The sequence below is a fragment of the Herpailurus yagouaroundi genome, unplaced genomic scaffold, assembly GCF_014898765.1.
Source record: "Herpailurus yagouaroundi ecotype Mexico unplaced genomic scaffold, PumYag 163, whole genome shotgun sequence".
In the NCBI taxonomy this organism is placed as follows: Eukaryota; Metazoa; Chordata; class Mammalia; order Carnivora; family Felidae; genus Herpailurus; species Herpailurus yagouaroundi.
Window position 1 is genome coordinate 51,852,847 of NW_024412404.1, and position 21,475 is coordinate 51,874,321.

At 45.0% G+C, this 21,475-nt stretch overlaps 1 protein-coding gene across 26 annotated transcripts in view; it reads right to left on the reverse strand.

The window, feature by feature from the left end:
- The window catches only part of ABLIM1 (actin binding LIM protein 1), a 219,703-nt gene that overhangs the window by 111,320 nt on the left and 86,908 nt on the right, over window positions 1-21,475 (reverse strand). For all 26 annotated transcript variants that reach the window (XM_040486541.1, XM_040486558.1, XM_040486532.1 and 23 more), the window contains exons 3-4: window positions 13,169-13,352; window positions 9,179-9,288 (exon numbers count right to left, since the gene is read on the reverse strand). In XM_040486541.1, the coding sequence (XP_040342475.1) occupies window positions 9,179-9,288; window positions 13,169-13,352 (294 nt within the window). The remainder of the gene's footprint in view (window positions 1-9,178; window positions 9,289-13,168; window positions 13,353-21,475) is intronic.

Here is a 21,475-nt window from a genome sequence, read left to right on the forward strand (position 1 = left end):
GAGGAGCTCAAATAATCATCCATGTATGTTCACAGCAGCACTATTCATAACAGCCAAAAAAGATGAATCTGACCTAAATGCTGGTTAACAGATGCACACATACACAAATCATGTTCTAGCCACACGAAGGAATGTTAATCGGCCACGAAAAGGAACGGAGTACTGATAAACGCTACAACCTGTAGGAACCTTGAATACATTAAGCTAAGTGGGAGAAGACAGAAACAAAAGGCCACTTAGGTATTCCATTTATACGAAATATTGAGAATCCATAAATATCCAGAAATAGACAGAAGATTGGTGGTTGGCAGGGGCTGGGAGGAGGAAATGGGACTGCTTTATGGATATGGGGTTTTCTTTTGGGGTGATAACAATGTTTTGGAACTAGACAGAGGTGGTGCTTGTACAACATTGTAAATGTTTACTAAAATGTTCACATGAAAATGGTGAATTTCGTTATGTGAACTGCACTTCAATTAAAAATGTACCAAGAAGGGTTGTTTTTGTACTGATTCCCCTAATTTAGTTGTAAACTTTAACCTGGTGAAGAGTTTTGGGGTTTTTTTTAATGTTTATTTATTTTTGAGAGAGAGAGAGAGAGAGCAGGTGAGGGGTAGAGAGAGAGAGGGAGACACAGAATCCGAAGCAAGCTCCAGGCTCCAAGCTGTCAGCACAGAGCCTGACGCGGGGCTCGAACTCATGAACTGCGAGATCATGACCTGAGCTGAAGTCGGACGCTTAACTGACTGAGCCACCTAGGCACCCCAACCTGGTGAAGAGTTTTATGATAAATCTTTAACTGGCTACGGTCACTCAGTCTACTGGAGCTCTTGCCAAAGAGGAAATCGTACTTGAGTTCCATGTCAGTTTCTAAGGTTCAATACTCATTAGCAAACATCAGCTCATTCACTCCCTCCCAGAAACGGGAAGAAAAAAAGAAGGGGTAGGATGTCTGTTTCAGGACTTTCATTATGTGACCAATCACTTAATACAGACACACTGAAGGTCACAGCAAGGGCAAAATGCACTGAGACTTTAGTCTGGACTAGGTCTTTCATTTTACTTTATAAAATTAGCATTATTTTATTTTTTATTCTACTTTGGTTTTAAATAGATAAGATATACACATGGTTACAATTTTTGTTTTCATATAGTAAAAATAATTTCCTTCCCTCCCTCCCTGCTGGAGACAAGTACTAATAGCAATTTCTCAAATATCCTTCTGGGACAATCTATAGGGACATACAACTCTAGGTACACACAGCTAGATTTTTACTGCTACTGAAAAATTAAAAAGAATCTGAAGAATGACTGCTGGTCCAATCATTAAAATCCTAGTTTTACTGACACATTGTTAGAAGGTGTGGATCTTATTATGTAAGAGGCATAGCTATTGAAACAAAGCGAATAACAAAATGTCATTGACTTTCCATTTCCTAAGATGCTTTTGATATTCACTTTCGCTTTCTTCCATGTAAGTTATACCCATTCTCTAATAAGCAGAGACTTCTCCTTTCTTACAACTAAGATGATCGAGGCTCTGGTTAAGTGAAAAAATGTGTCACTCTGGGATCTTTATGTCTGACTCATAATCGTTAATAGATTTCAGTCTGAAAAAAGTCTGAATATTAATGTTCCTTTTTGCAACGTACTTTGCCTCTCTGCAATGACCCTCTGGCTACCATGTACATTCCAAACTCTCTCAACACCCTCCTCCATAGCCAGTACAGCAATACGGGAACTGACACACGAGGTTAGACCCCTGCCCCTTCGGCCAGAACCCAAGACTGTCATCACCAAATTTATCTGAAGCAATAACCACATCCCCTTTTATTAAACAAGGGAGAAAACTTGTAAATAAGAACGTAAAGGTGAGTTTAAACATGCCATTATCCCTTACTGCCCAATGCACCCAAGCTGTACCTATGTGATTTCACCACATCACAAAAGTCATCTCCAGTCTTCAATTTCACTTATTCAAACAGTAGTCAGAACTCAACATTCCAGATCTGGGAGCTGAGATTTACTTTCTCAAAGCCCCCCCAGGGAAGGCATGGATTCACTCACTAAATAAACATTCATGCGCTTACTGTGAACCCAAGGAGATTCATAAGGACCAAAAACCAAACCAAACCAAACCAAACCAAACCAAACCAAACCAAACCAAACCAAACCAAACCAAACCAAACAACTGTCCTTGTTATTAAGTAGCTCACAGTCTGGTGGGAGAGATAAACATACAAAGAACTAGCAGGAATATACGGTAATAGCCATAATAGAGAAGCAAAGCATCTTTGCCCAGGACACATGCATGCTAGTCCTGTTGCCAAGGGGCCTAAGCAAATTCAAGGCTTTCAGTCTTTTGTGTGACAGTCAAAATAATAAATGGTTTTGGAAAAGAAGACACGTGAACAAAATTCCATGGGACAAATTTATGTAAAATTGCACACATCTGGAGGACTTAGCAAAATCCATGCGTGGAGATGATCTCTAGGTGATGGGATTTCAGGTGATTTCTATCTCCTTCTTTGCACTTTTCTGTAAGATTTTTATTATTTTACGAGGAACACCTAAACCCCTTAAAAAAGAGAAGATTGTTATTAGCCCATTTAGAGAAAGAGATGGCTTTGATTCAGTTTCCAGGATGCTTATACAGGGCTTGACATGCTAGACCTCGTGGAAGACAGAGAAAATAGGGTCCTTGTATTAATGAGTTCATTATCTTGGTGCTGGAGGTGGGTGGGCACACGTCTAAATAACTAAAATGCAATAGGTTTTGTCCCAATGTTGGTTTCTCAGGTGGGACAACTGTCTTACAGTAATATGTTAACTATATAATAAAGAATTTGCCTGATGGAACATTGTTGGTACTCAAAGAAATGTTTGTTGAATGAGTGACAACCTGTATCGTTCTTTGACATTTACATTCATTATCTTTGTTCCCTGCTATTACCTCCACCCACAATCAATGGGTAGATCGCTGATCCCCGGGCATTGATTTTGCATACCAAGATCATAATTTTGCACTGACTTTGCACTGATTTTGCACTACCACCATTACCATACTGATTTTTCTAGAACATTGTTTTCATCTGGTCGTCCTTTAGATTAAAAACTATTCGGGGCGCCTGGGTGGCGCCGTCGGTTAAGCGTCCGACTTCAGCCAGGTCACGATCTCGCGGTCCGGGAGTTCGAGCCCCGCGTCGGGCTCTGGGCTGATGGCTCAGAGCCTGGAGCCTGTTTCCGATTCTGTGTCTCCCTCTCTCTTTGCCCCTCCCCCGTTCATGCTCTGTCTCTCTCTGTCCCAAAAATAAATAAAAAACATTGAAAAAAAAAATTAAAAAAAACCAACTATTCTCAGAAGTTCCACCTTGCCAAACGCCTCAAGGCCTCCCGAGACCTGGCCCTGTCACTGCATCTTTCCAGTTTCATGTCTCGGGACACAGAGCAACAAGGCCTTTGGTCTGTTTGGGGTTCCCCGTGCACTGCTTTTACAAGAACCCTCTCCATATTTAGACTGTCCTCTCTTGCAGTATTTCATTCAACTTTCATAATAACCCTTGGAAGTAGTTATTTTCCAATTTTTAGATGAGGGTAGTAAGGTTCTAAAATGTCAATGACTTGTCCAAGGCTCCCTGGCCAGGCAGAAGGAGAAGGAAGATTCCAACCCAGGCTTTCTGAAGTGGAGAGGCCATATTCTTAACCATTATGCTGTGCCCTCTTCTTTGGTTCCTTTCTGGCTCTAAATATCTCTAAAGCTCAAGTTCTAGTCTTGTAACTTCCGTCAAGAATAATGGTTAGCATACAGATGAGCTTACTCAATGTCATACATCTTTCAGACATGTTATTTATATGAATCTGCACAGTCCACTGAAAAAGGAACTATTATTGTTTCCTGTTTTGTAGGCAAACAAACGGAGGCAGAGACTGAACTCTCAAGGCTACACAGCCTGTGCGTGGTAGAAAGGGGTTAGAACCAGCCACCACATGTCCAGAACCCATACATCCTCTCGACAGGCAGTGTCTAAAGCAGATCTGATTTTGGAGACCCTGCCCTAAAATACATCACCAAGAGTCAAACTCCAAGAATCCAGGGGCTATCTGTGTTCCTACCTTCACTGGTTTTTAAACTGGGGCAAAGTATCAAATGAGCACATAAAGACATATCATGAACACCAGAGTGAAAAAAGCAGGGTCACAAAAAGTAGTGATGGTCTGACACAAATATTCAAAAATAAATGCCCGAACAGTAGGTTATTGTCTTATAACTAAACAGCACTTTCAGATATGTATCCGTTTAATCCTATAAGGTAGGTAACTATTACCATCCCATTTTACAGATAAGGCAGTGGAGGCTGGAGAGGTAAAGAGACTGCTAGCAAGTGGCAGAGCTAGGATGTGACCCAGGCAGTCTGAGGGCAGCGTCGGATTATCACCACCCGACCTATTCTTAGGTGTCTCAGCAGACAAGTCCCACTCAACCTGAAGATGATCTGGGGGAGAGAATTTAAGATAAAATAAAAATTACCTTGCAACTATCAAAAGCTACTGCACCGCACAGAAATGTAAACTAATGGAAAAGTTCTTGCTCCCCTTTGAAAACATGCAGGTGATTCTTTATCTGAAATGACTTAAATTCGGGCCGACTAGAGCATTTGCCCCGATACCTGTAGAAGTCTCTACTGCAGTTGGAATCGTGACAATGCTGTGCAGAGGGGGAGAGAGAGGAAGATGGGCTGGCATGCCTTTGCGTGGGGGCGGTCGCCCCGTCAACCCACCAAACCCACACGCAATCAGATGCTAGTCAGACACCCTTGGAAATGGAAAAGGACATTGCAGACAACAGCCACTCCCGCTCAGGTGCCTGAAATAGACAGAAGCCGTGTAGGAAACGACGGTCCAAACCCGATTCCCTACACTCTAGGATGCCACACACGTACGTCCCCCCCCCCCCCCACAGGCTCCTTAACCCGTGTGAATCCAGTTCCCCAACTGCTGGCAAATATGTGAAGGCTGGAGAAAAATTAAGCCTCAGTGGAGTGCATGTGACCTTCTGGGAGGACTTAACGTCTCCTGGACGTCACTTTTTATTTTTAAAGTGTGGATCCGCTAGACATGGGCAATTGATTTTTTTAAAGTAGGAAAAACAACTTAATTAACATTCATCACAACCCTCTGAGGTCATTTTGACCATCGCTCCAGGGTACGGAAGGTTTATTGCTTATTGAATTCAAATTGCAGCAGACCGGATGCCATGCCGCAAGAGTTTTAGCTAATTCAGGGGCGATCATGTTTAAGGGAAGTAGTTTGCTTCTGCGGAAAACTTCCTGGTGGCTTCCAGTCATCAAACCTGGCTACAGAAGCAAGGCAGCTGTGCCGTGTAGAAAGCGCACAGCCCCTGGAGGCAGGACACTCAGGTAAACACACGGACGAGTCAGGCCATCGTTTGAGGCTCAGCAGAGAGTGAAGCCCATGCTGTGGAATATCATCAGGCACGCGGTACGGCATCTGGAGCCAGGCAGCCCAGATCTATAACCCAGCCCCACTGCTTACTGTCTACGATCCTGGGTAAATTCACCTCCATGGCCCTTCGTCTCTTCCTCTGCGTAAAGAGGCTAGTTTTAGTGCCAACCTGGTGGGTGGCTCTGAGAATTACATGAGTTAGAATTCGTGGACCAGGTACACAGTACCGGATCCACAGTGAGTACCAGGAGAGTGTGTGATGAAGTAGACAAAACACATACAAAGGTTAAAAGAACGTAAGGTGGACGGGAGCACCGTGACGTCGCGGGCACGCCACCGGGAGTCCTCTCTAAACCAGAGCAGTGCAGACAAGGTCTCCTCATCGGTTGTAGCAGAAACCGCACCTCTATCCAGGAAGCTCAAGCAGAAATTATTCTGCGTGAATTCTCATCGCATCATTGATGTCGCTTCTGTTGACCACCCTTCACTTCTTCTCTTTCCCTCCCACTGTCTTTCCCCTCCTGTTCAGTGATAACCAGCCACCGATCGTGAAATAAAAACTGCAGTTCAGAAGAGCAGATTCGTTTTTGAAAGAACATTTCGAAGGGGAAAGAGGACCTTGGCTCTCTGATCGACTTCATTGGCTCTGTGAACAATATCAAAGAGGCGTTTCATTTTTTGCTTTGATGTAGGGGAGATTGGCCCAGTTTAAGATTTTTTTTTTTTTTTTTTTAAAGTAGGCTTCAGGCCCAGCACGGAGGCCAGTGTGGAGCCCAACACGGGGCTTGAACTCACGGCTCTGAGATCAAGACCTGAGCCGAGATCAAGAGTCAGAGGCTGAACCGACTGAGACACCCAGGTGCCCCAAATTTAAGAATTTTTTCAAAATAAGAATTAAAGTCACACCAGGATCGTTTAACGTACACGACAATTCTTAAAAGAATTACAAAGAGTAAGCAAGTGTTTTCCAAGCATGCTCCAGTGAATTTCAGCAACTTGCTGAAAATTCCCTTGCCATAGTATTTGTGTGCCCGCCCAGCTTGGGTATTTTGCATGTGTGTATCCATATATAAGATCTCTTTTTTTAACAGACACCCACATGCCCCATAAATGTTATCTGAGTACTGATCTAAATAGACCAGTACTTGTTGAAAATAAAACTGCTCTGACCAAGGCAGTTGCATAGAAAAGAGATTTCATCCTTTGAGAGCAAAGGAGAAAATATGATTTTGTCCAACAATCTGCACACAAGCAATTGTTATTACATCTAGCATTAAGGATATAATGAATTTGAGTATGATACATTTTTACGCTTAGAATTTTTATTTCTTTATTGTGTGCATAACATGTATGTCATATAAGACGGAAAATACAGGTAAAGCAAAAACATGTTTGATAAAAATTGGAATAACCATTTTGGTAGCATTCTGATGAGGAAACCCATTCCCAAATTGCATGGGCAAAGAGGACAGGGGCCTTGAAAAATATCTATTTCTGTTTCTTTCTCTTTTTTTAATTTTTTTTTAATTTTTTTTTCAACGTTTATTTATTTTTGCGACAGAGAGAGACAGAGCATGAACGGGGGAGGGGCAGAGAGAGAGGGAGACACAGAATCGGAAACAGGCTCCAGGCTCTGAGCCATCAGCCCAGAGCCCGACGCGGGGCTCGAACTCACGGACCGCGAGATCGTGACCTGGCTGAAGTCGGACGCTTAACCGACTGCGCCACCCAGGCGCCCCTCTTTCTCTTTTTTTTAATGTTTATTTATTTTTGAGAGAGAGAGAGCATGAGCAGGGGAGGGGCAGAGAGAGAGGGGGATACAGAGGATCCAGAGCGGGCTCTGTGCTGACAGCAGCAAGCATGATGTGGGGCTCGAACTCATGAACCATGAGATCATGACCTAAGCTGAAGTCAGATGCTTAACCAACTGAGCCACCCAGGTGCCCCAAATCCTTTGCTTCTTAGCTAGACTGAAGAACTCCTCCAAAGTTTTTGGTAGTGCACTTTCAAAGCAGGCCTTCCCAGATAATGGGGTGATAACCTTCCCAGTGACCTTCCCAGATAACCTTCCCAGTGACCTGCTTGGGGCAGGGTAGATATGAAGAGTGAAGCACTACAAACTCCCCTAGGTGTCAAAGACTGGGGTCTACTTCATAGCTCTTGTCCTATTCAGGCTGCTAATATTTATCAGCAGGACATATAAATTCATGCTAAGGATCCGGTTGTGTTGAATCAGACGCCCTAATGCATTTATTTTCTTCTTTCCTCCCAATGGTCAAATCCAATTTCTATGCAAATGCTTTGGTCAAAACATTCTCTCTCTCTCTCTCTCTCTCTCTCTCTCTCTCTCTCTAAGTATAAGGATTATTCTTTAACAAAAAGATTTAGAATCCCTGCTATAGATTGCATAGAATTCCTCCAGACCAGAAGTGGCTGAGTTCATTCTTATGTACTGAGACTGGGGGACTTAGTGGAATAATTTATTCCAACCTCCCAAAGACTGGCAAAATCCCCAGAAACTAAGGCAAACCTCTGGTCTACTTCCTAATGTCCCAGGGAGGAGACAGAGGTAGAGGTTCATTGATTGTAAGTAAGTTAACTGACTTACCCAATGTTATTTATCAGAAGAAATAGTGTGACCGGCCTATCAGGGAAGTTAGCTGGGGGAATGATTGGGGGCAAGTTAGTTTTCTCCAGATTCCCACAGGTCAGACAAGACCTCGTCACGAAGAATGATAAATCCCATGACACGTATGTATCTCGTTCCCACACTTTTTTCAGATGCTCCTTAGGTTAAGAGCAACTACCCCCTATGAATGCAGCCCCTTTACCCTGCTTTTTCTTCCTACTTTCCTTTTCTTCACATATTAAATATTTTTTTGTATGCATTTATGGTCTTCTCATTCCTGCTGGCAAGTAAGCTTCCCAAGGATGCTGAGTCTTTGTTCACAGCCTGTATCTCCAGTGGGAACAACACTACACACTGTAGGTGCTCAACAAACTATCTGTTCAGGGGCGCCTGGGTGGCCCAGTTGGTTAAGCGTCCGGCTCAGGTCATGATCTCACAGTTCGTGGGTTTGAGCCCCGTGTCGGGCTCTGTGCTAACAGCTCAGAGCCTGGAGCCTGCTTCGGATTCTGTCTCTCCCTCTCTCTCTCTCTCTCTCTCTCTCTCTCTCTCTCTCTCTCTGCCCCTCTACCACTCACACTCTGTCTCTCTCTCAAAAATGAACAAAGGTGAAGAAATATTAAAAAAAAAAAAAACCTATCTGTTCAATGAGTAAGTGTCAGAAACCCTCTAAGTGAATACATATTTAAAGATAACAAATATAAAGAATTAAGGGTAAGGATAAATCACCAATGGGGACAGCTTCTTTAACACACAGAGCTATCGATCGCTTCGCCACCAGATGTCCGCACATCTCAACCTCCGAGACTAAGGGAATGGGCATTTCTCACGTAAAGTTTTATCATTCTTTTTCCTTTATTTACCCTCAAAATGCACAGTTTGACGTCCAGTTTTATTTATGTCTTTGAAATAAGGGAGATGCTTCTCACTCATGGGTTTTAGCAAAGGCTTCACGTTTTACGATTGCCAATGCTTTAGACACGACCATGCTTGTCTCCAGCTATAGCAGCTTCACAAAAAGGAAGGCACTTGCCTAAGCTACCTTTGAGCTACGAGGAGCTCAGGTCAACAGGTGGCCAGGGCACTTACTGCTGGGGCAGGAGGCTTCTTTAGGGCTGGACGACATTGGCTGCGCACACAGTTGACAAAGGCAGTCTCTCCCATTGAACGTGACTCGGTCTCCGGGTGGAAACGGGCGCCTGGAGACAGAAAGACATTGCCCTCAAGGTTATTCCAGCAATTTAATTTCTTTCCCTGCTCCTTCGGCTTGCTGCCCTCCGGTGCCAATCCATTTCTTTGAGGAGCACCAGCCAAAATGTCTGAAATGCGGTCCTAACCGAGCCAGCCAGCTGGATATAGTCCAAACAAATAAACGCGCCTCGTTTTGAGAAGAAGCGAAAACGTATTGCTTCTACCGGCAACCAGACAGTAAAATGGAATAATTTACCTCTGCTCATTAGTGGAGGGATGTTCCAGCAAGTCACCTAGCCAGGTACACACACAAAACTTTTCCATTTTCCAAATGGAAAATCCTTCAAGAAGAAATATTTTAAATGCCATAAATTCCTATTCAAGCGTAAGGCCCCTCCCCAGGAGAACTGGTTACAGGTCAAACATTAACTCCTTCAGTTCCCTAGAGCTACGGGGCCATGGTGCCCAACTAGACTTTGTCCTAGACATCTGAGTGGGTGAACTGGATGTTTCCCTCCAGAGCTGGAGTGCTGGAGACCCAGTGCCTCGTGGAGAAACACAACAGTGCTGTAAATACTTGTGTAAAAACCGTTAGCTTCTAAAAATTACAAAAAAAATCTGTTAGCTTCTTTTCAGAGAGAGAATTTCCTTTTGCTTTAGACATTTATCAGTAACAGACATTTTCCAAACATGTTGCCTCTCCATGTATGTTACCAGTCTCTTCTCCTGCCAGTTCAGCAGGCAGCTAGCTTTTCAAAAACAAAAGTCATTAACAAATAGGTATATGACAGTTTCCACACCTGCTTACTTATAATCGGCAATTTGCCGATACTCTTCATTAACAGGAGTTTTCAAATGTGTGATTCTGTCAGCTAGGAAATGCAAAACTCCCAAGCAAAACGTCCCCCCACGTGTGAGTCAGGAGCAATTACTTAAGAACAAACTCCAGCTCCTTGACAGGAATATTACTTTCACAGCTGCGATCGCTCCTTTAAGTGGCCCTTCGGCTGCCTCACACTTGGTAATGAACCGTCATGCACACACAGGTAGTAAATCTGGACTCAAAACCACGCCACAGAGGTGCCCGGTGGAGAGCTGTAAGTTCTTACGCTCCCCACCCCCCCACCTCATTTTACAAGTGCTGAGCTGAGGCAGTCTCCTCCCCTCTCATGGTGTTGTGTTACTTTCCATTGTTCAGATAAGCCCCAGAGAGGTTAAGTGACTTCCCTGGATTGACCAGCTCGGGAGACTGGGCCACCGGCAGGTGCAGGTGGCATCCAACTCAGGACTTCTCTATCTTTAACAATCAAAACTGCACTCTGGTAGATGCCAGTGGGCCTATTGCGTCATTAATGAAACCTGAACAGGCCCCCAGTCGGCTCTGTGGGCGAGGCATCGGGAGTTGGGGGGCCATTTCAAAGCAAGCACAGGTTCTTTGCCTCTGATGAGGGCCAGGACTAGGGTGAGGCCAGTGAGGCGCCTGGGGCACAGGCTTTAAGGAGGTACAGGCCCCACAACGCACGGCCCTGAGCGTGAGCACCCCCTCAAACTGTGCCCCCAAGCCGCCTCTCTAGCCTCTGAGCCAAGCTTGTATTTTCAGACTTGAATCCCACCTGGATCCACGAGGGGATGCATCCGAGTCCAGGTCTCAACATGAGGCCAGGTCTTTTAAATTTGGGGCTTTGTAATTTTATAAATGATCTCCATACCTCCCCCTTCTGCCCACTGGGTCCTCTGCCCACATGGGTTCACTTCCTTCTGTGTAAACGCAAAGAGAACTGGATTTGGAGTCAGGAAACCTGAGTTCAAATCTTGCAGTGTTATCTTGGGAACGTCCGTTAAGCTCCGACACTCAGCGGCACTCATAATCAGGGACACTAATTCCTGGCTGACTTCACAGAATTGCTATGTGGGTTAAAGTTTGTAAAGGAGGCCCCTCCACTTCAGGTAGAATGTTGTCGGGTCAGCGGTAGCAGCATTGAGTAGCTGTTCACTGACTTAAATGTCCAGAGATGGGACTAACACTAATAGATGTTTTTCCTTCATCACCAAATTTAAAACAATGATCTCTCAAGGCCAGGATCGGGAGGGCTCTTAGAGTGTATCTGGGCCAGGGCCTTCCAACCTGGTGAGTTGGATGAGTACATCATACTTGGGAATCCTCCAGAAAGCACTAAGTCAGCAGGAGAGTTTGGGGGGGGGGGGCGGGGGAAGCTAGAAACAGATATTTGTAAAGAGACCTTCCCCACAGAAGAAGTCCAACGCTCATCCTAGCTTGGGGGATCACTCGGATCACGGCCTCCTATTTTATAGATGAAGCAATTGCCTTGGAAAAGTTAATTCACATAGGTCTCAAATCAGCCCAGGAAGCTGGACCAGAACTTGGGACTCAAATGCCAGGCAAGGGCTTTTAACCAGGCTGTGGGCTACAGTCTGAAAAGGGACAGGTCAAGAGGAAACTTTACTTTGGATTAAATGCAGAACAATTTTCAGCCCAATAATTCAGAATTTTAAAATTAGGATTTAAAAAAATATAATTGAGAAATGGACTGATGGCTATAAAAAGTTACAATAATAATTTCACCATGACTATTGCATCTGAATCTTAGGATTTGTCTCTGAGTATTACCTTGTTGGTTAATTATATAAAATGAAGTTTACCTTTTTTAGAGTTTACATCTGTCTGGCCTAGAAACCTGAAATGTTGAAAAACAAAGCAAATTCACCTCCTCTGAACTGTAGTTTTTAACAAAGCCACAGAACTGGACCACACAGCAGTCAGCACCACACTAAAAGGAATGGGGCTGCCCGACTAGGATCGATCCATAAAGTAGCTGACCCTTGTTGGTGACTCTCCTCGCACAGGAATCAAAGTCATCTTAAGTTCAATTATGTGTAGCATTCAACACAACACAACGATGAAACCACATTTCCCCACTCACACTTCACATACTTGCCTTCTTCTCTCTGACTGATCATTGTAACCAAGCTGGTTTGGGCAATTAAGATTTAACCTTGCCAGGTGATAGAAGCCTAGAGAACAGGGGTTGGTAAACGTTTCCGCCTGAAAGTTCAGATTGCAAATAATTTTTTAGACTCTGCAGATCCTATGGAGTCTGTCACAACTGCCCAGCTCTGACCCTGTAGCCAAACACAGCCCATCAGCAGCCATCTGGAAACAAACGGGGCTGGCTATGTCCCAATAAAACTTTATTTACAGAGACAGGTATTGGGTCTCATTTGGGACACGGGGCAGAGTTTGCCTCGCTCCGCTGTAAGGGAGACTATTTCAAACACACACACCCATACGAGCTTCTTCTTCCAAATCAGCTTTATCTTTCCGAGCAGTTATGCTATTTCCTCCTAATGTTTTCACTGCTCAAAAAGTTTCAAGACCTAGGGGTGCCTGGGTGGCTCAGTAGGTCGAGCGTCCGACTTCGGCTCAGGTCATGATCTCACAGTTCGTGGGTTCGAGCCCCGCATCATGCTCTGTGCTGACCGCTTGCCGAGAGCCTGGAGCCTGCCTCAGATTCTGTGTCTCCTTCTCTCTCTGCCCCTCCCCCGCTCACGCTTTGTCTCACTCTGTTTCTCAAAAAATAATAATAATAAATGTAAAAAAGTTTCAAGACCTAGAGCCACTTTCCAGTTGCCTTCAAGCCCCTTAAAATCAGTCCTATTATTTAGCAGAGGACATCACGGGTAAAGTTCCCCAACTAAATTACTTTTTTGACTAAGACTGATAAAATAATAGGAAGATTTTTAAAAAAAACTTTAAGGATGCATCAGAAAAAGAGTATGTCAAGACAGTACAACTCCAGACAAGAGGCGTATATCCCAGGCCCGAAGAGCAGAACCCAGCGCTTCTCCGTTAGGGGAGCCCCCACTTACTTGCAGATAGTACACGCAAAGCAGTTGGGATGATAGGTCTTGCCCAGGGCAGTGACCACCTCTCCTTCCACGAACTCCCCACAGCCATGGCAGCGTGTCCCATACATCCTCTGGTAGTCCAGGGTGCAGAGATACTCGCCGTTCTTTATGAAGAAGCCCCCTTGTGCCAGGTCACAGCCGCACACTGTGGAAAGACAAGTTCACATTTGGTCATCGTCTGCCACGCTGCCGGGCAGCAAATGCCTTCCACTGCGTGCTGCGAACTTACTCCATGATCTCAGTGGGCTGGGGTGAGGGGAGGGGACTGGTACAAAGAGCTATTTATTGTGGGGCTCTGAGTTCTCTCTTGCCTCCTTCCCATTTCGTATCCCTCCTTTCGGGAGGGATGGAATATCTCATACGAGTAAAATTCATTGGCTGGGTCTCAACGACTTGTGCGGTATGTCTAAGATTCAGAGATAATCCGTCTCTGATGGAAAGATGCCGTTGGTTCAGGCTGTCTCGAATAGGAACAAAGGTATCTCTGGCAGAGTGATTTAGGAAAGGGACCCACTGCTGGCCCACACAACTGTTTGCTTTGGGCCAAGACGATTACTGGGCTGAGTAATAAATTCCCACCATACCAAAAGCAGCAGCAGAAATGTCTGAGTCCATTTTTTCACACTCTGGAAATACTTTTGCCACAGCTATGAATAATTTGGACGTTTAATTTTCTCTTTGTGCGGTAAATAGGATAAGTCGATTGTTTATATATTATAGGGAGAGATAAAAATGAACAGGCAAAAGGGGGAAGAAAAGGGAACATGTCCAAGATAAAACCGTCGTTCAGGACCTCAGTACACGCAAAAGGGAATGCTTTACTGCGTCCGGATTTTGGTGTCTCTTGCGCAGCTGTGGACCACGGACACGGTGCAGAGAAGCAGGTCCCCGGGTGCCAGGGGCTTGGGCGTGGCCTACGTGTTGAGACAAGACCAGAAGAGGGCACGGCCACTTGTCCAAAAATAAAGCCCAAGGCTGACCCAGAGAGTAAAGAGTTTGCACTGTCAAAGGCCTGGGAAGCAACAGCCATGGCCGGGAACCTCCAGTCTCAACCTCTTGATGCCCAGGGTTGGGTGACTCCATACAGTTAAGGGCCTTAGGCAAAGAATCCCGGATTCTTCCTGATACTTCCTGCAAGCAGCTGGAATAGGCACCCAGTGGGCAGGGAGAAGGGGAGCTCCACCACTAAACTTGCTTTCCTCAGAATCCTGCTGGAACACCTGCAGTGTTCCTCTAATTAGTTCCCGTGACTCATCAATGCCTCCGGACGACCTAGTGCTGAGCACAGTGAGGTTCTGCCCGAATATGGTGCCTACTCTCCCACCCCTCCGGTAGCAATCTTTCCTACTCCGAGCCATTAGAGATTTTCAAGGTGACACAGAAGCCACAAAGAAGCTTTCCGCTGTGGAATCATCAGCCTTTGTTTACATCAACACTCCACAGCTCCGACCTCTTTCTTTGCAGTTTATAATCAAGTAACCCAAGCTGATGGCCTGAGTCCATCATGCCTGAAAATGACCACCCCTATAAATATGACTCTGGTCACATTACCTGGAAAACAGCTCGTTCACCACCTGCTGCCTCCTCTGCCCTGCCAGTGCCCCCACTGTTCACACACCTGCTTCTTCCTTAACAAACGGGTCCTCCGGGTGGGAGGAGCTCAGGGATGGACTGACTGCACTCTGACCGCCAATTCCTTCAACGGCAACAAACACAATCCTGGGGTTCACGGAACGCCCCAGAGAGGTTTCTTCAATATCGCTCTACGTACATATCTTTTTTTCCCCCAAGATGACAGAGCATTTTATGGTAAGAGTCCTCATCTTCACTCCTTTTGATTCTTCTTCAGGAATCTTCAACCGTGGTATCTAAGGTATTACTAGGAACATAGTGAATTCACTTGAATCCGGCATCAAACTTGGCAAGCTCCCCGTGATGTCACTCCTCAGCGGCATCAGCAGTTTTGATGACTCTCTTGCTCTTGCAAACGTGGGTATTTCTTAAAGCCATGAGAAGTGACAAAATAATGATTTTGACCACTGGTAACTCTCTTTATTTTCCCCTCCAGTCACCTTGGGTAAGTTTAAAAATTCACAGGGGCACCTGGGTGGCTCAGTCGGTTAAGCGTCTGACTTCGGCTCAGGTCATGATCTCGCGGTCTGTGAGTTCGAGCCCCGCGTTGGGCTCTGTGCTGACAGCTCAGAGCCTGGAGCCTGCTTCTGATTCTGTGTCTTCTTCTCTCTCTGCCCCTCCCCAATTTGTGCTCTGTCTCTGTGTCTCTCAAAAAATAAATAAATGTAAAAAAATTTTTTTTAAATACAATAAAATAAAAGTTCACAGACCCTTTATAAAAAGAAAGATCTGGTGGCAACAGGGTGATCGTTATGCCAATCCAGATTGTCGAGATAGCTTCAGAGCTGCTTGTAAATGTTGTAGAAATTCACTGTATTTGGTGCAGCCTTTCTACGTCACATGGGCTTGTGAAACTGACACGGACCCTCCTTTAAAGGTCCTAGTCGATATAATCCTAATGTAGTCTTAAAAAATGACTTTGTAACTTCTGTTGAGAGTTGCCAAATTACAATTGAACTCTGAACCCCTTTGAGATTTGATATGGCCTAGTTCTTAAATTCAAAGCAGTGGCCCAAACTGGCTTATCAAATCGTGTCATTGGTTTTGGTGGTTTATACACAAGGAAACCAGCATTTGAAGAAAGGCTCACAGGCAGGGGTCATCAAAGGTCTTTACTCGCTATTCCTCCTCTGACACAGCTTCTCAGTCCCCTTAGCTAGGCCCTTAGACGCAGGTAACTGCCATGAATGCTACTTCCTTCCTCTAGAAGAAGGCCACCCTGGGAACAGATCTCATCTACTCTCATAGGCTTCAACAACGACTTTGTGCAAAGGACCAATGTCTCTATCTCTGATGTCTTCCCCAAGCCTGTAGACCCTTATTTTTTGCTGCCCAGTGGGCATGGACAGCATGCCTATCTCAAGCCTGGCATTTTATTATTATTATTTTATTTATTTATTTATTTATGGGACAGACAGAGACAGAGCATGAACAGGGGAGGGGCAGAGAGAGAGGGAGACACAGAATCGGAAACAGGCTCCAGGCTCCAAGCCATCAGCCCAGAGCCCGACGCGGGGCTCGAACTCACGGACCGTGAGATCGTGACCTGGCTGAAGTCGGACGCTTAACCGACTGCGCCACCCAGGCGCCCCAAGCCTGGCATTTTAAAAACATACTCTATGGGGCGCCTGGGTGGCTCAGTCAGCTAAGCATCCAACTTTGGCTCAGGTTATGATACCACGGTTCGTGAGTTCAAGCCCTGTGTCGGGCTCTGTGCTGACAGCCCAGAGCCTGGAGCCTGTTTCAGATTCTGTGTCTCCCTCTCTCTCTGCCCCTCGCCTGTTCATTATCTACCTCAAAAATAAATAAACATTAAAAAAAAAAAAGTCCATCCTCTTGCTTCTACGTCATCTCTCTATAACCTTCTGTTCTTCTAGTCCTTCTTTCAGTAACATGCCAGCACTGTTCATTCTCCACTCTTAATACCATAATGTTCAACTACCCCCCGAAATCCTATTTGTTTTCCCAACAAAATGTTCCTTTGAACCATTCCCTCCTCTGCCTTCTTGCTGTCACTACGGAGATTCTGGCCTTCACCAATTATAAATAATTTTATAATACAGTGTACTAGCAAACAAAACACAACACAACAGGAAACAACCAGTAGGGCAATAGTTGGTTCCACGTTAGGCAGGTTCCGCTACGCGTGGAGCCTGCTTCTCTTTCTCTCTCTCTCTGCTCCTCTCCCCTGCTCACGCTCTCTCTAAAATAACAATTAAAAAATTAAGTTAAAAAAGGAAAGAAAATAACACTTTGACAAAGGGATTCCTCTCTTTAGCCAAAAATATCCAGTGCTCGCTTCCACAGCATATATACTAACCAAAAATATCCAAAGCTTTAAGAACCCTTCCGTGTGTTTCATACTAACAGCTTAGCAAATACTTCTAACTGATGGCACAAAGCAAAACTTTCCCATCGACATGATCACAAAGTCTCCATTAGGAAGGTCAAACTTCAGTAGGATATATTTAGATCTTTAGCGTTGGGTGCTCGATTTGTCTTTGTTCTAGTTGATAGTTAACATCGGCCCAGGGAAATGTACAGATTCGTTTCATTAAAAAGGAGCCGCCAGTGAAAGAGATTACCTGCTTTTTTCTCAATGATCAATTATTTAAAACACGCCCCAGTCGAGGCCCCACTGAACCCTGCCTGCTTTGCCATCGCATGGCATGGCCACCATCAGCCAGGCGCCTTGTCGATCGTCCGCTCTTGAATTCACTGTCTGCAAACTACTGAACCCGTGAACTGGGTAAGAATATGTATGTCCAAGCAATTTCATATAAAAGCCGTGAAATTAGTAACAGGCATGTTTTAAGCTCTTAAATCTTAAAAAAAAAAAAAAAAAAAAAAAGCTAACGAGAGCTGCCCGGTTTGCAAACATCCCATGGAATAGGAGGGGAACAAAGTACGGAGGTGCCAGATAAGGGGGAAAACAGAACAGTAGTTTAGAGGCATGAACGGGGCTGTGGTACCAACGACTCAACTTTCTAAAAACAGCAGTTAACATTTTATGTTACAACAGACTCATCGCAGTCACATTCCAACTGCCTGTCAAGCAGCTCACGTTGCCAAAAACTTAGAATAGGTAATACTTAAAACTCTACCCAAAGGTGGGCTTGGGGGTAAAATGCAAATGTTTTCTTCTTTTATATCAGCAGACGGAGCATCTCTGCTGGGCTACTGCTCACATGGGGGCTTTAATCAAGTCACACCAGCAAGAGAGGGAGGGTTGTTAAGCAAACGGGACCAGTGTCTTCAATGTGGTGACACAAGAATTTTACTTGGGGGCCAGGAGCCGCGGGGGTGGGGTCCTTTCTTGTCTTTTTTTTAGGGCAGGCATGGGGTTTTGGTCTGGCACTCTGCCAGCGGTCAGCCCATCACAGGCTGTGAGGGGCCCCTGTGAACTTGCCAGCATGGCTGCTGGGCCGTGGCCGTGGCCGTTCATTTCTGGTGATCAAGACCATGTGCTCCAGAAGTGCTGCTTTACCAGTAGCACTCAAAACCCTGTCCTATCCTGTGTGGGCCAGCACCGCTCCTGACTCCTCCTAGGGCGCCATGCACTAGAGCTGGGGGTGGGATGGACGCGGGGTGTAGACCTCCCAGGCTCTTCATGGCGGATTAGCGGTGTGAATACCAAATACTTCCCAGTCTCTGCCTCTATCCTCTACTCCAACTACATGTTAAAAGAATCTTTTTCATCCAAGATGGTATTCTATTCATTTCCATTTCCTCAAATCCTTTCTTCATTGAAAATATAAAAGTAGACTTCAACACAGAGTCTTCCCAAACCACAAAAATTCCATTACAGTGTGGGGTCGCATTGAATCTGCTTTTGCTCCGAAACGGAGAGCTATGTGTTTGAAAATACCATACCCTGAAGCTCAGAAGTACTATCTGCTGTAACCCAGAGCTCAAAATAGCAGAACAGAGACTCAAACAATAATGTGAGGGGGCAGATTCTCACCAGAAATAACTATTTGCTAATGCACCATCCTGGAAGCAAATACCAAGCCTCAAAAAACATAATTAGTTTTTTTACGTTAATTTCTAAATGATCTTGGATTTTTTTTTTTTTTGAGAGAGAGAGAGAGAGAGAGAGAGAGAGAGCGCGCAAGCAGAGAGAGAATGCAAGCAGGGGAGGAGCAGAGGGAGAGGGAGAGGGAGACAGTCCTGGGCTCCATCCAGGGCAGAGCCCGATGTGGGGCTTGATCCTACAACCCTGGGATCATGACCTGAGCGGAAATCAAGAGTTGGACACTCAACCAACCGAGCCACTCAGGCACCCCTGCATCATATCTGAGAAAGAAGATAGTCACAGGTCGATCCAGATAGCAGAATGAGTCCCCAAAGCAAGGCACTTGAGGGCTTGTATTTAATTCAGAGTCTGAACTTATAATAATAAGCCAAGAGCTTTAGATGGAAAGAAATGACTTTGGAACCTCTTTATTGATAAAATTTTTGACCATACTTTTTTTTAAACGTTTATTTATTGTTGAGAGACAGAGAGAGACAGAGCATGAGCAGCGGCAGAGAGGGAGGGAGACACAGAATCCGAAGCAGGCTCCAGGCTCTGAGCGGAGCAGAGCCTGACGCGGGGCTCGAACTCACAAACTGTGAGATCATGACCTGAGCCGAAGCTGGACACTTAACCGACTGAGCCACCCAGGCAGGCACCCCTCATTGAGTTTGTTTTTTTAACACTTGTGGAATTCCATGTACAAACAATATTAATTACAACAAGCTCGAATAACACAGATATTATTCAGAAACGTATTTCTCGCTCAATGTCTATCAAATGTTCATCTTCTCTCTTAACACCGGTGCTTTCCTCCAAACCGGGTCTCCCACGACCCTGCAGGACAGACCCCCCCCCTCCCCTCCGGCCCCCGCCCAGGGTCTGGCTCAACCTCCCGACGAGGCCTCCTCAATTCCCTGCAGCTGTGCTTCCTCAGGGCTCAGCGAAATTGCTGACATTTGATTCCTATTCAGTATTTATTGTCCTGTACCTTATACCTGCACAGTTACCTCAATTACAAGCTTCCTGAAGGCAAAGACCATTTCTCATGCCATTTAATGTCTTCCACAATACTTAGAGAGATGGCAAATTCTTGCCCCTCTCCTTCTATTGCATATTGCAGGTGTCTGGCCAGTGTGAGCAGAGCCAAATTGGCAAGCATCAGGAGAGATCATTTCAGCATGACTTTGAGCCAGCCAGCCCGTCTCTACTTCTTTTATTTTTTAATGTTTTATCTTATTTTTGCTGTCAGCACAGAGTGCAACGCCGGGCTCGAACTCACGAACCGCGAGATCATGCCCTGAGCCGAAGTCGGACGCTTAACCGACTGAGCCACCCAGGCGCCCCAGTTCACTATCCCTACTTCTGAAAGCACCTAACTGGCATCATGACAGTGGTGCCGAGATAGCAACCCCACCCTCCCCAACTTCTCAAGTGTTTTAAGACTCTGAACGTTCTTAGCAACTAATATTAACTGCAACCCAACAATCAAGAGACCTTCCAATGCACATGTGCTCTATACAGGACCAGACCCTGCCCCACTTTGCATTTAGCAGTACCAGGAAGGACCCGATGACACACAGTAAGACGGTGACTGGCTAAGCACTCCACCATCTCAGGCGCACGAGAAGGAACTGGAATGGGTTCACTGGGTGGCCAGAGGAACAATTAAAGGGCGGGGAGAGAACGCTTAAGAAAAAAACAAAGCAGATGAAACTGGGATTAGTCTAAAGAAAAAGAGGTCAGGGCAATAATGGTCTTTACGTGTACAGTGAGTTACTTTAAGCCAATGAATAATCAGCTCTTTTCCAGCTAAGGAGGACAACACGGGGGGAAAGTTTGTTTTATATGTACCAAGAGACGGAGGTTAGATAAACTCACAGCTCTCGCCACAGAGGTGATTACAGCTATAGTAACAGCTGAAGGAGGCTGTACTGACTCTACGACTGGGAAATTTTTATGATGGAGTGAATGGCCTCTCTATCCAGGATGGCAAACACCCTTATTCTTTCGGATATGGACAATGTGATAGTATCACTTTCTCGGCCCTTTTTGCTAGGTCCAATCACGGGGATTACACCGGAATGGAAAGAGAACCGAATTCATAATTTCACTACTTCCTAAAGTTCCACTTTGGAAATGAGATATAAACATAAAGAGTTAGTTCTTACAGCATATAAATTAGATGATACAATTTTCCTTTTGACAAACGAAATACAGAAGATCCCGAATCTGTACATTCAACTCCCCACCTTACAATTTTCATCCATCTTACTCCATAAAGATCCTTGCGTTACATAAACGCACATATTCAACGTGGAATGATCCTGACCTGGTAAACATCTCCAAATCCTAAGATGTCAAATATGGAAGGTGCTATTAGAGATGGGATGTTTATCCCAAGACCCTTTACAAAACCCAGGCTTTAAAGAGTAATTCCTAAAAAAATTTATTGCAATTCGTTGACATTAGTAAGAGTTGTAGCCTGAATTTTCTGATAGTTCTACATAAACTTTTTAAAAATAGTTTGATGTTGGGGAGCCTGGGTGGCTCGGTCGGTTAAATGTCTGACTCTCGACTTCGGCTCAAGTCATGATCTCAAGGTTCATGAGATCGAGCCC